Genomic DNA, 17,312 nt, shown 5'->3' with positions numbered 1-17,312 from the left:
GCAGAGGAAAAAGATGTCTCATCCTATCGAGTCAACATGATGTTTCTGGAGCCTCCACCAGGATAAGCAGATTGAAAATAAATGGATGAAAGGATAATACTAAAAATAGTTCTGACAACTTACATATATCATCCCATAATGCATATTTTAGTTGATAAATTCTTGCTGAATATTCCCAACAAACCCAACAAATCAAAAAATTGATATCAGACATTTGGGGTGAGATTAAGGGCAGTAAGTGGAGACAAGATGGAGGTTCTGGTCTGAATCACTTTTTTCCAGACAGCTATGGCCATCCTCTGTCACCTGACCAATCAAATGTCAACAGGTGATTTGGTGACATTTAAGCACTAGGAAGCAGAGCTTCCAGTGTTGGTCAACATCTGCATTCTGTCATCAGCTTGCAACACAAAGAGAGAAGGAAGGAGAGCATTAGTCTGACTGGCCAACCAAAGGACTGTGGAACGTGGGACCCTGAGTCCAGATGGTCCCCTCTTCTTCACTAAACAATTTCAATTGTATTTTCTATTTTTAAGATCATATTTTATTCCCACTGTGATTAGAATATATTCAGTGTCTCCTAGTCAGACAGAGAAATAATATATTTCTGTTAATTTTAGGTTTAGGGTTTTCTCTGGATCAGAAACTGTCAGGATTCACTAAAATCTTCAGAACTCTGAAGATTTCTAATTGGTTTAGATTTGGGCCTAAGAACCCCCAAAAAGATTCAGGAATCTTCCCTTAGTTGTTAGGGAACTTCTGGCCAGATACTTCTCACTACATGTTTGCCTGCACTGTCTGAATACCCTGTTACTAAGGTTACGTGCAGTACTCTCCCCTGGAAAGAACTGCCACCTTGGTCCCCGTGTGTCTCCTTCCAAACATCCACCGGGGAAATGGTGGCTGCTACAATATAATTTTTTTAATCTTTTGCAAAAAATCTATATATTGTAACGCAACGGGGGTTCAGGCGGGCACCTGCTCGATCTATTCTGCTCTCTGCTTCAAGCTTAAGAAATAAAAACCTGAGATCAAGAATGGAATGTTTATGCTGGTGCCTTAAAAACTGAACACAAGGGCACTTTTTTACACAAAGAGCCATGACTGTTTGGAACAACACATCCAGCTAAAATGTTGGTGCCAATTTCCTGAAATGCCATAACAAAATCTGTTATCACAATTCTGGGATTGGTTAACTAGAAGCAATATGAGCCAAATGGTATCTTTGTAACTTTTTTATGTTTTTTAATAGTACAGGAAACAATCTGTGGCAAAAAGCCATAAAGTAAAAGTCTGCTATTTCATTTTATCTGCTGTGAATGAATATTTTATGGAGTGACACTCCATTCAGTGACACTGTTCTTGAACCCTATCTTAATTGTGGAGTGCTCTTCTTGTAAGACATGTTTTATGTATGAAACCTTTGCTTGACATTTTTGACATGCTCCAGCTTTTTCTTGCTTGAAATTTAAAAATAATTTGCAATTAGTAAAAATACTTTATAATTAATAGATTTATTACAAATTTGGGGGAATTTTCTGTTGTACTGCATATTCACTGTACTTTGACTGCCATGTGACCATAACAAGTTCTCACTAATAAGAAGGTACAATATAAAATGCACAAAATAACTGATTGGCAACTGTTCTCTTTCTCCAGCTGACAATGGGCACGTCTTATTTCAGAAGAATATCACAGGTGTCTTGGGTGAGCAAGCTGTGCTCCAGTGTGAGTACAAAGGGACTGTGAAATTGGATGGATCCTACTGGCAGACTCGCTATGATGCCAACAAGAAAAAAAAAATATTTCGGTTTGTCAATGGTAATCTCCTTAAAAACACCGAGGACTTTAGCCCTCCATCTTCTGCAGATAACCTCACCATCCTTCTCAACATCACCAGCCTGGAAGATGAAAAGGAGTTTACATGTGTCTTCCAAACTGAGGACGAAGACCTGGCAAAAACTATTTACCTCACTGTTTTGGGTAAGAACATAATTTAACCATTCCGGCAGTTAGACTGTTCGATTGATTCTATCTGACACAGCTGACACTCAAACCTCTGTAGAAGCCTCATTAAACTTTTTATTGACACCTTTCAATGTTATCTTCAATGTCAGATTGTAGATCTTCAAAAATCAAAATCATTTGCAATTACTCATTAGTAAATTTTATTTTACCAAAAGTCAAATGGAATAAGGATAGACACATGGCATGTTTTTCTTATATTGAGTGATCCAGAAGCAGTAAAATTGTTCTGCAGAGTGACCACAGGATACCTTATTTTATATGAAGATGGTTAAAGCAGAACCACCTTCTTTCTGAGAGGAAAGCTTTGAAAATAATTCTGGAAATTGTTTTTTTTTTTAAACCTGGTGTGCTCAGTGTTGGCACAACCCTACTTCCTCCTGCTATCTTCCTGATATTGGAGAACTCTTCCAAGATTCTTCTATGAAACATTTGTAACAATAATTTAGAATATCACTTCAGTAGATTCTATCACAACATTTATATATGACTAATACTAAATGAGAAGCAAAAACATTGAAATTTGGAGAAAACCACAGGTGACATATTGCAGATGAAACATACTATATTCACTTGTCCTGGCATTTGGAATGTGTGAAAACCGTTAATGATCACAGAACTGTGAAATTAAATCTTAATTTTTAGTTAACGCACACGGCTTGACGGTGGTTTGGTTTTGCACTTGTTGCAGGCTCTTCTCATTTGGTTCTTTGTTCCAGAAGTAGAATAGCTCCTTCAGTTATTTGCTGTTTCTAAAAGTTGGTGAATACTTCTGCCCCTAGTTGCACTCTGGTTGGTTTTCCAGAACAAGAGAAAATCAGCCCCTGAGTTCTTCTGAGATCTAGGGACATCTCTACAGGGGACATATTTAAAGATAGTTTGCTTCATGATGTTCTGAAGATGTTGCAGGTACAAAAAGAGCTGGCAGTACTTCCCTAGATACAAAAGCAGTGTAGAATAAGAGGAAAAAGCAATGTTCAAACAGCCAGCAACGTTTAAGCATCCTCATTGGGGTGGTGGCAAACCTGACATACTGTATGCAGTGCCTTCTGGCAGAAAACAGATTTTAAGACTCCTAGTATTGTTTTACTGTCACAACGTAGACAGTATATCATTCCCTGACCCAGAATTGCAGTATGGCTTGAGTCCTGGCCTTGGTGTGACCACTACATTTGTCCTGTCTAATTCCTGCACATTCTTGTCAGGCATCATTGAAAACCCCAAACAACAGTAATTGGCAGCTGTTGGAGAGGCCACCAGGAGCAGCTGGGATTTGGGAAGACTTCCTCCTCAGCCAGTGGCAGTATAGCGCACTGTAGTAGTAGTGTATCCCAACGTGAAGTCAATGTTTTTACTGCCTTAGTGTTTACCAATGAAAGCACAAGTCAGTGCCTCTGGGCACTGTTCCTACTAAAATCCCCAGGAAACATCTGTACAGACGTCTGCTCGTTCACGTCATTCTGTCCCATCAGCTGAAGGTAGTACACTGATTTAGGCTGTCAAAGTCAAGACTTGTTGGGCTGGTAGGTTATGTGTTTCCCCAGACATGGCCTCTCTGCTTCCAAATCCATCTGAGACCTCATCTTCCACAATCAAGTCCGAGGACGCACAGATCAGGGATATGTGTCAGCCAAACCATGTGCTGCTGTAGTCTTAGTCCATCTTGAACCTTAAGCTTTTCTAATCTTAACACTGACTGCAGCTGTATAGTGACCAACTGCGAATGACTGGGGCTGCCTGCTGTGCTTCCAGTAACTAACAGGATGTGCAAGCTGTTCCTTTGACCTGAGAACTAAAAGCTTTTATGGTTACAAATAAGAGGAAGTAGTTTGGTCTATCTAGCTTGTTAGGAATTTATGTTATCGTCTTCAACAACAATTGCTGGGTAGCTAACAGTCTTAGTCAGTGTCTAACACTGACATACATGCAGAGTTAATAGATCACGTTGATTAGACTGCTACTCTACCAACAGCCCATGCAAAGACATTCCTTATAGATTCTTTTGAAGGTGGTGGCAAAGGAGTGAGGAGTGTTCTCTGAACCTCCAACTATATACAGTGTCTTGAGAACATTTATAATATCTATATAGTACAGGCTCATATAAAATACACTGCACTTTCTTGTCGGACATCACTGAAATTCCCAAACAACAGTTACTATCATGTACAGTGTATAATCTATACCATTCCTCATGTCATCTTCTCCAGATCACAACCTCTACAATACATGTACATACTCTTTAATAACCTACATACCTGTAGTAGCACATAACCTAAAGTACACAGTACATGACAAATGCAGTATCTACAGACCCAAAGTCTGAGTGTTGTATTTCTAGTGACCAGATATTGTGACTGCTACAGTATTCAAAAAAGACCCGCCATAGTAGATACACTATATTAGAGCTCTTTGAAAACTGAAATACTCCTAATTAGCCTATATTAGCCTTGTGAAAGATATATAAGGTAATTTACACTTTCACAGTTTCCATTTGTTAGGAAATGAAGATCAAAAGTAACAAGATTAGTGAAGATAGCAAACTATGTTCGCCCCTTATTTTGAAAAATGAAATAAGTGCAAAAATCAGTTTAGAAGAAAACCCTTTATCTATGTTCCATAAAGGAAAGCTAACAGACAGTAGTAATTTTCAGTTTTAATTTTGCTTCTTCAGACAGCTTCACACCTGGCGGCAGGATGTGGTGTCTTTTCAGGCAGCAGATGTGCCCCCCACCATAACCACATGCACTGGGCAAACATGTTCTGCAAAAAACTCATATTGTAGAGGAAGTTTAAAGATCCTGTTGTTTTCTAAAATTTTCTGGTTGAAAGCTAAAATCCCTCAAACAGTTAAACCCCATTGCAGTACTGCAACGTGTCAAAATCTCTTGTTGTCCAGGTTTCACTTCATCACACTGTTTGCTCAGTGATATACAGCTTTTCATTTGCTTCAAAAGAGTAACTCAGTCAGGCTTATACTACTGTAATGCTGATGTCTGTCTTTTTTCAGCTCCTAGACAGTAAGTCTAGACAACAAGTGATGCACTCATTAAAATAAAACAGTTTGATGTAATAACAGTTTTTCATTTTCTCTGTGCTTTTACTAAATTGCTGCGAGAACATTATTCTAGAGAGAATGGAATTGACAGATTTTAAAATAATTCTCAAAAACAAACCTTTGCTCGCAAGTTATGCTTAGCATTGCATTAGGCCCGAATTAGGCACCTATCAGTTCAGTGAAGCAAAGGGCTGTAAAATGCATCTTTAATATTTATGGCTTGTAAATTGTGCTCTTGCTTTGTGACAAGCAACTTTGAGAGCAGGTTCAATGACCCATCAGTTTCTTCATTACAGAGACTCATTTACTTTAGAGCTGTATTCAAACCTCTTTTGTCAATTCCATGTGCTAAGAGACAAGCCTCAAATACAAAGTAACCAAATCTATGTATTTCAGCAGCACTTTCACATTGGTGATGTATTTCATGTAGAAAATGAACTCTGAATTTTGCTGTATCCATCGACAAAGGAGTGGTTCTGGAGAAAGACATTCAACATGTTTTATAGTAAGCGAGGTTTAGCACCACTCCTACATGAACAATGGCTTTTCTGAATTGATTTCCTTATATATCAGGTCTTTTTAAATAGATCAATAAGGGTGACCTGTCAAGAACCGAATTTCCATGGTCATAGCTTATGAAGCTTGTAAACTGCCAAGAGAGAGAGTTAATGGCCTACTTCACATGTCATGTTTATATTAGTATTTCCAGTGCTTTGTGTGCTGAGTGAATCCTCTTCTGCCACTTACATCAACATCCTGAGGGCTTCCTTGCCACACTCTCAACAGAGCTCACAAGAACGTCCTCTCATAGTCAAGCTGGAGTCTCTCAGCCCTGTGGGTCCACACTGAAGAATCTGTAAATCAATCCAGACAAATTTGTTCTGAACTCACATGGGGAGAAGAGTTTCCTAACTTGGGAGTTTTAGATTTTTCTCTTTTAATTCTCATTTATTTATTCAATACAGACTTAACCTTTTAGCCTGCTTACAGTTATTCTTTGTGCAGTAGCTTACAATATCCTCCTCTTCTCTGAAGTCCCCATCCTTATTTAGTATTAAAAATAAATGCTGTTAAGCACGTGGTCCTTAGATATGCTTACATTTAAAGTTTGCCTTTAGTGTGTTTTAATTACATTCTTAAACTGACGAATGAAGTTACCATACAGGTCTTGAAAAGATCAACCTGTATAATCAGAAAAGCCATGATGAGTGAATAAGGTCAGAAGAAAGTGAGATCTTTAAAAAACTCCTCCACCTCCATCCAAATGACAAGTTCATAACTGAAATAGGCCCCTATGTGATTTCAGAAAATGAAATCTTTGCTTGTTTGAGCTTTCTTTCACTTTCATGTCTTGATCTCCTTGAAGGGGAATTTAATACCTCATTGCTTGAGGAGCGGCTTTGCAATTACAAATATCCATGTTTACTGTGATCAGTTCCCAGAAGGGACAGAGGTGCTGTCCCAAACACAGAGAATGAAAAAATTGATCTGGAAAAAAAACCCAAAATACTATTTACTAATTTACCTTTTCTAGTCAATGTGCATGCATCATTTTGTGTAAACTATGAAGCTAATGTTACACAAAGAACCTATTTTTGGTAAGGAAGGATACCTGCCATTTCTGAAGTGCCATTGTGACAGTGAAAGCAGCTGAGTGAGGGACAGTCCCAGATTCAACATCCATAAAGAGATTGAAAAGCAGTTTGGTGAAACATGAAGTTGCTGTATTTAAAACCTGTTAACATAAAAAAGATATGAAAAGCATTACAAAGTAAAAATAAACACTTGTTTCTGCATTTACTAAGCAGAAACAAGCACTTTGATTAAAAATAGTTCTAATGTTACATAAATACAAATAAAGACATATTGTATGTTCATCAGCTCTAACTTGACTAGTATTTTTTTTCAGGGAGTATTTTTCAAAGCTTCACCAGGTTTGTAAACTACATTGGCTTCCAGTTTTCTTGAAAACTGTCAAATGTAACATAAGACAACATATACTTAGGAAATATTTGTTCAAAATAATTTTTTACAAGAGTCAAAAAAAGTGGAGCAAATCGATTTGTGACAAAACTCTTTATCTCTTAAAAGTTCGACCAGAACTCAGCATTGTGTCCATGGGACAAGAGGACGAGGGATTGGATTATCAGTCAGTCATGTGTTCGGCCTCCAATTCCAAACCAGCAGCCAGCATCTCCTGGATGATATCTGGTGATGCCCCTAGCAATGTCACTTCCATCACCTCCACCACACTGACACACCCAAATGGCACTGTGACCCAGACCAGTGTGTACAAGTTTCCCACCTATCTGCAAAAGGAGGAGTTTGTGAGTTGCATGGTGGAACACCCAGCTTTTGCCGAGGTTGTGAAGATGAAAACAAATGTGTACACCTATGGTAAGTATTATTTTAAGTGCCTACCTGCAGAACTGAACAAGGCTGAAAGCTGTAATCTGGAGCTATAAGATAAGATAAGCTACTGCATAAGCATGAAAAAAATAAATCTGTAGGAAAATAGCTCCTTAGGCATTATTGTACAAAGCCAAGATACAAAATAACCAATCTCATTTTGGCCTTCTAGGCAGCATTAGGACACAAGCAAGAAAATGTAATGTGTTTATGTCAATTCTGAACAAAAGCATTAAAACAGATCTTTACTTTTCAACATGTCCAAGCACCAGAAACTTAACCTTAATTGCAAACACAGCTGCACTCAATATTTGTTTCAAAAAGCATGTTTTTATCTTTTTACAGGTCTAAATAACAAATGGTATCTTTATTTGTTTAGTAAAGCACATACATTTAACCACAAATCACAAACATATTCATATCATTCTGTCTAAGCAAACAAATATCTACAGTATACAGTACTGTATATACAACAGTATACAGTATGAACAACATAAACAATGTATACAGTACATATGAGGAGTCCAGAAACAATCAAATCAATGCATTATTTCAGCATTTTGATTTTAAAGTTTCAAAAATTATATCAAATGTGTCTCCCTGTATTCTTAAAGCATGTTGTCATCTACATTGTAAAAAAATAACAAGAGAAAAGGCTCAGTTTGCTCCAGAGCAAGGCAAGCATTTTCATGTGGTGAACACAGCATCTGGAGTCAGGAGTCAGGAGCACTGTCCTTGCACAGATGAATAGTTAAATCCCTGCTACCAGCTTGCAGTACTCCTGACCCATTAATACCTCTGGAAACCCTCCCATGGTTTTTATTTATTTCTTTAGAAAATAAACTTTAAAAAAATGATCCCATGTGAATACCTCCTGTTTGTGCCTGTGACAATAGACTACCAGCTGTGAAGCAGTCAATACTGGGAGGAACTTGCACCCACAGCCAGGCAGCATTGGAACACATGACGTACAGTAGAAGCCATCAGGAAGTTGCCCCATGGGTCTTATGGGAGTTGTAGTTCTTAAAGCACTTTGAGAAGCCACCTTTAAAGGCGCTATATAAAATAACGTTTATAATAATAATAATAATAATTATTATTATTATTATTATTATTATTATTGTTGTTGTTGTTGTTGTTGTTGTTGTTGTTGTTATTATTATTATAAAACCAAATGCCGTGTCTGTGAGATTTAGCCAGTTTTCATACCCAGCTCCCCTGTGATTGATTTTAACTAGTGAGCAGTAAAGTATTAGCTACTGCATGACATGAATAAGTAGAAAGACACTGCTACATTTTTTTCACTTGGTTCCCTGACCAGGAAAACTACAGTAGCTTAGCTCAACATAATCGAAAATTAACAATATTGGAGATTCTCAGAATTCAGAAGAAGAAGCCTGAAGAAGGTTCCATAGACAAAATATTGTCTTTTCTTCTCTTTTCAGCATGGAATAAACCTTGTATTAAACTTTGTTCCTATGTAGCATGTCATTAATCCCAAGTGGAGAAAAAGATACCCTGCCCACAAGCCCTCTTTAATGACCAAACTCTCAAATACTTGGTTACCCTATCGGTAGTGCATCTCTGTCAATAGGATGAGGTCTGACTAGAGTTTCTGCACCTCCTGCAGAGACTTTCCTAGGGTCACCTCAGTGACTTGAATGACAGAATGTGAAACCAATATCCTTCTGTGACCTACAAATCCAAAAAACAAAATTTGTTATTAAGTATCTTTAAAGTTAATAACAAACTACTCTGTCAAAGAGGACTTCGGACCAGTTTAAGAACACGGAGATGGGGGTCCTAAATGAAAAGGAAATGCAGTGAGAGACACAAATGCAAGACTTTACATGAAGAGTATTAGTTGTTTAGAAAGCCTAAGCTGAATCTCAGGTAACTTTCAAAAAATGCCCACAATTTCTGACACTTCATTTCTTAAGTTTGTTCTTAACCAATAAATGTATTCGACCATGGTCTTTTTCCCAAAGCTGTCCCAAACATGACTATTGAAACTCACAACGTTCGTGAAAACGGAATTGAATACAAAGAAGTGAAATGCACGGCAGCTGCAGGCAGACCGGACGCAAATATTACATGGGTGCTGCCAGGCAACAGCTCTGGAGACATCAGAAACACCACTGAAAAGGACGACAACACGAAGACAGTTACCAGCAGGTACCGGTTTCTCCCTTACCTGCATGAAGGGGAGGAAATCTCATGTGTCATTCGCCACCCCACGCTCTCTGTTCCAGTGGTAAAGACAGCATCCCTGCCAGCATATCGTAAGTACACAATCCACATCTGTGGGCTTTCCAAATAAAGACATGTTAATCCATTAATCCATTCCATTTGTGGAAAATATACAGTATAGTAATAACCAAACCAATAATATTATGACTATTTGATTAATTTTGCATGATGGTTGGCACTGCTGAGTCCCATCTCATGGGTCCTGAGTTCAGTTCTGACTTGAAGATCCTTCTGCGTGACGTTTGCATGTTTACTCCATGTTCTGAGACAAAGGGCATTAGCTGCTTTTAAAGTTTAAGCTTTAACATTTCCTTATAGTACCAATTTTAACTTTTCATATGATTTTGGTGTAGGTGATTGAACAATTGTAAATACATGGATGTTTCAAAACTTTGAGGAATACTAAAGGTTAGTAGAGGAATCACCAAATCCCTCTTAATGAACTGTAAAAATGAGGACAGGCATAGACGTATTTGACCCCAGTCTCTGTTACACCACTGGGATTTAATATGTTATACTACTGTATATGTGGCTAAATTAAATATTAAGAGTCAACGTGACTTTATGTACATGTATACTAATTAATTAGTCATGATAAAGACTTGAAAACCAGTTTCAATTTTTAATCAACCTTTGCAGAAAATACATATTAAGAGGTTCAGTCTCCTTTGACCTTAATTAAAACACAGTTTCAAAAGCTTTTTTTCTCCAGTGAGCTGTTTGCAGTTCAAAGCACATCATACACACGCTTGCTTTTGAAGCAGCACTCTTCAGCTTTTAAAAGTTCATTCAACCTACGTCAATCTGCAAACACCAAATAACATACAGTAGGACAAAAGAAACAGTTGGCGTACATTCATTAGAGGTTGAATTGTGAAATTAATATTTCTACAGAACTGTGAATTTTTCCCGGGATGTCCATGACAACCTTGACATATTCTGATATTCCTAATCTCACCCTTACAGACCTGTCCTCCATAAATGTTCTGAATGGGGAGAGGACAGACAGAACAGTGGACATGGGGATACAGGCCTTGTGGAGAGTGCTGCTAGAAACAGGCCAGTACAACCAGAGCATTGTACTGGAAGTGTCTGGGAACGTTCCACATTATGAAGTGAAGTGCATCAAGTGAGGACTATTATTATAATTACATTTCTAACTGCTTTTTCCAATTCAGGACAGTGGAGGAGCTGAAGCCTATTCCTATGTCTCATGTCCGTATGCAGGATACAGGCATGAGACAGGATACATCTCTGACAGGATCCCAGTCCATCACAGGGCACACACAAAGACACAGACATGCACACACTTACTCCATAGGCAATGTTCACAGATACCCATTAACCTATCTGTATATATTTGGGGTGTGGGAGGAAGTCAGTGCACCATGAGGAAAATCACACAAACATGGGAAGAACAATACAAATTCCATGCAGATAGTATCCTAGTAATTGAACCCATAGTTAATTGACTTGTGGGAAAATTGTCCCAAGTGTGAGAGTGTGCATGTTTGTGTCTGTGTTTTGTCATGGACTAGCATAATGTGCAGGGAATATCCCGCCCTGTGCCTTTTGTTTGCCGGGACATTAAAAACATAGAATATACTGTAAATCAAGGCATGTTACATTACAATTGTAGACGCACAAATAAGAACTTCTCTAGAATATTTTGAGTGTGCTTTTTTATTGCAACAGAGAAATAAATATTGCTGTGTTGCAAGACGTGGACTTTAATTATTATTTCAAATACATCAAAGGCATTTGCAAAGTTATTCCAATTAACTTGTGAAATATGAAGCATATTTTCAAAACATCTTTTTTTTCACCTCAGAAATATCACTAAACTACTCCCTGTGCTATCGCTACTGTACCTTTGGCCGAAAAGCTGATCAACACATTAGTGTTTTCTCGAATTGACTACTGCTGTAATGCTCTTCTCGCTGGGGTATTTAAATCTACTTTGAACAAACTGCAGTATGTCCAAAATTCAGCAGCTAGAATCCTGACCAGGTCTAGTGCAAGTGATCACATTACTCCTATCCTGAAGTCCTTGCACTGGCTTCCTGTCAAATTCCATTTAAAATCCTCATGCTCACCTATAAGGCTCTGCATAGCTTGGTTCCTCAGTACCTGTCTGAACTATTATCACCCTACTCCCCACCTCGCAAACTTTGCTTTTCTAATTCTGGTCTCCTAACTGTCCCCCAAGCCCGTCTACATTGTATGGGTTAAAAGGCCTTCTCCTGTTATGCCCCCAAGCTCTGGAACTCTCTGCCCAAGGATATTAGAAAGTCACCTTCTCTAAACTCCTTCAAATCCAGACTCAAAACCTTCTTCTTTAGAAGATCCTTTACTTACAGTAACTGGTTCTATTTTTCATCCCTCTGCTTTTCTTGGTACCACCATCCATGGTCTCCTCTGTATATTGTAATTGTGTTTTATCTTGTGTATTCTTTTTATTTATCGTTGTTGTCATTCTGTAAAGCGCATTGAGAAGCCACCTTTAAAAGTGCTTTATAAAATGAAGTTTATTATTATTATTTCTCATTTTTATAGCTATGGTGTCTAACACTGGAACGCTGTGCTATGAATGTTTTTTTTTTATTTGCACCTTTTCAAAGTAATTAAAATGGTTAGTTAAGACTAACTAGAGTCTGCATGTTCTCCCTGGGTTTCCATGGGTTTCCTTTGTGAGTTGCTTTTTCCAGTCTGTCCTGTGTGTGTTTGTGTGTGTGCTCCCTACAATGAACTGGTTTCCAACCCAGGGTGTGGCCCCTCACTTGTGCCCAGTCCTTCTGGGAGGTTAACTGAGACACTTAGCAGGAATTAACTGTTTTCTGACAACATTTGGAGGAATCTGTTCTATCTGTTAGCTTGGATTCTTGTGCTGCACATCAGATTTACTTATCACCTTGTCATGACATAGAAAATGACCGTTCTGTGCTGAAAAATAAAAAAAAAACAGAAGTAAGAGATAAGGATCTGCTCTTCCCTTGTACACTCATCTGTTATCTCTTGTGAACCCCATCCTTTCACCGTCCCTTCCTGTAAACACCAAGTGATCTTATCTTCAAATTAACGCTCACAAAACAATAGAAAAAAAACACTTGTCCTTGTTTCCAGAGGAGGATTGAAAACATTTTGTGCCATGCAGCATTACTTTTCCAGATGGAAATAGACCACTGTATGAAAATACACTAATTTAACTGTATAAAACATGCTGTTTGTCCTATTTGGCACTGCTTGCTTAATGTGTTTTTAAACTTAAAAAATAATTTTACTTAATTCCCAATTACCAACATAAATTGTCAGACTGCCTTGAAATTAATTTGACCCAAATGCATAACCCTGATTAATGCTGAAAGTGGTTTTAATGTAGTTTGGTTAAAACTGTTGCTGATTGAAAGATATTGGGTCTTAAAAACACATCTAAGCACATACAAAAAAGCTCAATGGCATGGCTAGTTAAGCTTCTTTTTCAAATTATACCGTATTATATTTCTATAAATCGAAATGTTTCTTTGACCACCAATTGCACTTTTCAAATTTATATATCTTTATGACATTATTATATATCATAATTATTGAAAATACTCAAAAAATACTCAAAATAATCATGCATTTATATGTGTTTTTAATGAACAAACTGTAGACAGAATTGTCTGAAGTTACAAAAATATTTATACAATATTTGAGGGTTCAGCTGCTCATTGTTTTCTGTAAAATATTTTATCGGGGGGGGGGGGGGTAATTGTGAGATAATTAGGACAACATATTTGAAGAAGCTTAAATGGCTACCCAGGCTTGGGAAACAACATGCATTGGACACTTTCTAATTTTGTATATTAGCTAACATACTGTATGGACACAAGACACTGCACTGACATGTAATTAATCATTAAACATCTTTTCCAATAGTTGATGTCCATAAGTGAAACAAATTGCTTGTCAATGTTTATAACATAATTGTAATTATATATCCTCCGGAATTTCCTGTGCCCATTCTCTGGTTCCTCTAATTCAGAAGATCCATTAGGGTAACACAATTTGTGTTCTTTTTTCCCCTAGAGAAAACAGTTCTTTTCCTACAGACATGGAAGTGGGGAACAGCACTCTGTTGATTAGGGGACCTGTGGGGAAGAACCATGCAGGAATTTACAGGTGTCAGGCTACTTACTACAACCATCGAGTATCTGTTCAGTTGGAAATAGAGGTTACTTCATTCCAGCCAGGTATTTAACTTCCTGTCACTGTTGTTTTTGACACAATCTTTCTTTTTTTTCCAAATCTGATTCCAAAGGTTAGTTGTACATATAATAATAAATGTATCATTACATCACTTAACCCTTACAACAAGTAACACGCAGACGTCACAAGTACCCCATAAGGGTTCAATAAGAGTTTTGTTTTCTCAGGAAAGTTGGTCTTTTCCTCTCAAACATCAGCTCCATTCTGCTGTTTGAGTGAATCATTTTGTTTGTTCATTCTTTTGTTTGCTGATTTATAAATCTTTTACGTTCTGTATAATGCTATATTATTTACATACTGTATGCCTTGCTTTCTTTTGCCATCTCATGTCTTTATCTTCCTGAAGAAGAAGTGATCCTGTCAGGCCCCTGTATAATCAGCTTTGGTATTCACACTACACTTCAAAGGCAAACAGCCTAAACAAGTACTTTCAGCTACAATTTTAGCTTCAGAAGAAACTATGCATTTGGTAATCTGTCTAAAAGTCCTTGGTAGCTACATACAGTATGACACAAACTCTTACGATAGCAGTCATTTATTTAATTTACATTTAAAGGCATTTTTTCCTCCCTTGGTTACAGTACCTCCTAGCATCTGGGCTGTGATGTCAGACAGAACTGATCACAAAGTAATTGAGTGTTCAGCCCTGAACAGCATTCCTGCAGCTAACATCTCTTGGCTGCTGCCAGACAGCCTCACTGGCCACGTATCGTACAACAGCATGGACAACAATGGAACGCAGTCAGTAAAGGCATTTCTTCAGATCCCAGCATGCTTGCACAAGGAGCACACCATCACATGTGAGATCGAGCACCCAGCCCTCAAGCAGAAAGAGATGAGAAATATCACTGTTCCCCCATGCTGTGAGTACAAACCAACAGTCACACCTGCCATCAGACATAAGTTTGTTTTTTAATGATGTCTAAGCAGTCATGTGAGCTAAAATATGATAATAAAGAAGACGATGCCAATTTTAGCTTCAGTAGAAATTGTTCTGTAGTTGGTTATCTGTCTAAAAGTCCTTGGTAGATACAAACTGTATGACAAAGGCTCTTATGATAGCAGATGTTTATTTTGTTTGTATTTATAATAATTTTTCCTCCCTCGGTTATAGTACCTCCCAGCATCTGGACTGTGATGTCAGACAGGACGGATCACAAAGTAATTGAGTGTTCAGCCCTGAACAGCATTCCGGCAGCCAACATCTCTTGGCTGCTACCAGACAGCCTCATTGGCCACGTCTCATACAATAGCACGGACAACAACGGAACGCAGTCAGTAAAGGCGTTTCTTCAGATCCCAGCATGCTTGCACAAGGAGCACACCATCACATGTGAGATCGAGCACCCAGCCCTCAAACAGAAAGAGATGAGAAATATCACTGTTCCCCCATGCTGTGAGTACAAACCAACAATCACACCTCCTATCACAAATATATTTTTTAATTTTGTAAATATTTGAATAATGCTTTTTTTTCCCAAAAAACTTTATCCTATCATTAAACTACACTGTACCTTTTTTCTGGTCATGTGACATGAATGCAGTATGTAGAAAAGTTAAATTGCCTGACATTTGGTTTTCACACCTCAAGCTTAACGTACAATTAGTGTAGCAGGCGATGTGTGGTTTGGACTGTGGCTATTGTGTACTCAAACCTGTAAGTGAACTATGTCAGTTTTGGCTTGTGGGGGACGTGACAAATGTCTCATAACACTGCAGGTGACAATATTTAACTAAACAATATCACAAATGCCTTGGAAAGAAAACAGACAAGGTGTATTGGGGAAAAAAGGAAGTGGTCATGTCCAGTAATGATTGGAAAGAGCTTGAATCTGACATAAATAAAGGCTTATCAGTTTAAAAAAAGTAGTAAAGCATGTCTAGTTAAACTGGTGTATGTAGCTTTCTGTTTTGAGTTGTCTGTTACTGCTGAGATTACTTTATGTATGTTTCTCTTTGAAGTTGCCCCCTATATTACTGTACAGACCGGTAAAGCTTGTGAAAAAGGAAGAGAGTACACAACTGTGGAGTGCATAGCAATTACCAGCAAACCAGCTGCCAATATCTCCTGGACTCAGGTGAAGAACAGCACCGAAGAATTCAGAACAGGACACGTCACTCATCAGAATGGCACAGAGACAGTCAGCAGCACCTTTCGCGTTCCCACACACTTACTCTCTGGACAAGATATAGTCTGTGTGGTAGAGCACCCTGCCCTTCTTACTGTAGAAAGAAGAACGATACGCCTACCATCAACAAGTAAGCAGAAATCACTGGTATAAACTTGCATAAAGTGTCATCAATTCAGAATATGAATCTTTTGTTATCTGTGACTGGTGCTTCACACGCAGAGAAATTATACAAATTATGTAAATAAAAGGAAGACTGCTCCACTACAATTTTATGCAATAAGACAGGAATATACCTTCAGCTCTTTTGATATAGTACACCTTAAAACTGGAAATTTGCTGAGGTTGCTCCTGTCCTTTTAAGGGGTTGATGGAATTATCTCATAAAATGCTGTGCTATATACAGTAGGATGCATATCTGGACATGGGGGCAGCTACACTGTACCAAGACAGACAAAATTAAGTGTACAGCAATCACAATCAATACACAATCAAGATCATAATCAATATAATAATTGCTAAACACATTCACAAAGAATGAGGTATTTCATTATTTAATATAGGTTACCGTTACAATTAACCCTTTTCTGCTAATATCATAAAGAGGCTTTAGCTAGTCCTAGTCTATGGTACAAGAGAAATTCTAAATAGTTCACAGGAGCACTTTGTTTCAAACAGAGCTTTTGGTTTAGGAATTGAAGAATATTAGTTCAGTGCCTTTGTATTTAACACATATTTGTATTTAACATTATACTCTTTAAACTCCTCCACTCATACAGTACATGTCTGCACCCTAAATCCTAAAGTGTACCCTAAGTTTTCTGTTCAGGTTTCAATAACTCCCTGAATTTTTATCTTCAGCTTCCCCGGCAATTAAAGTCTTTTTGCTCACCCTGAAAAACACACCACGAATGCTAGCTATATGCGAGTATGTCGGGAGTCTGGATGTGAACATTACTTGGCTCCTGCCAGGGAACAACACAGGTGACGTGAGCTTCACATCTACGTGTGAGAATGGAATGATCAAAGCCAGCAGTACCTATGAGTTTCCCTTCGCATTACATGAAGGGCAGAATCTGACCTGTCAGGTAGAACAAGGAGAGCACCTTTCTGCTGAGAGAAGAGCCATAAGTGTTCCCCAATACTGTGAGTACACCTTACCTACTGTATGTCAAATTATTTTTTTCTTTTTAAGG

At 38.0% G+C, this 17,312-nt stretch overlaps 1 protein-coding gene across 1 annotated transcript in view; it reads left to right on the top strand.

Annotated features, from left to right (window-relative positions):
- LOC107076744 (immunoglobulin superfamily member 10) overlaps positions 1-17,312 on the top strand; it is a 40,168-nt gene that overhangs the window by 10,591 nt on the left and 12,265 nt on the right. Inside the window, exons 2-10 of the mRNA XM_015341814.2 lie at positions 1,660-1,983; positions 7,172-7,477; positions 9,478-9,771; positions 10,706-10,868; positions 13,808-13,971; positions 14,569-14,850; positions 15,102-15,383; positions 15,950-16,246; positions 16,978-17,262. Coding sequence (XP_015197300.2) covers positions 1,660-1,983; positions 7,172-7,477; positions 9,478-9,771; positions 10,706-10,868; positions 13,808-13,971; positions 14,569-14,850; positions 15,102-15,383; positions 15,950-16,246; positions 16,978-17,262 — 2,397 coding nt within the window. The remainder of the gene's footprint in view (positions 1-1,659; positions 1,984-7,171; positions 7,478-9,477; positions 9,772-10,705; positions 10,869-13,807; positions 13,972-14,568; positions 14,851-15,101; positions 15,384-15,949; positions 16,247-16,977; positions 17,263-17,312) is intronic.

This window comes from Lepisosteus oculatus, chromosome 5, assembly GCF_040954835.1.
Source record: "Lepisosteus oculatus isolate fLepOcu1 chromosome 5, fLepOcu1.hap2, whole genome shotgun sequence".
NCBI lineage: Eukaryota > Metazoa > Chordata > Actinopteri > Semionotiformes > Lepisosteidae > Lepisosteus > Lepisosteus oculatus.
Note: the sequence above shows the minus strand (reverse complement) of the source record. Positions and strands in the feature narration are given on the sequence as shown.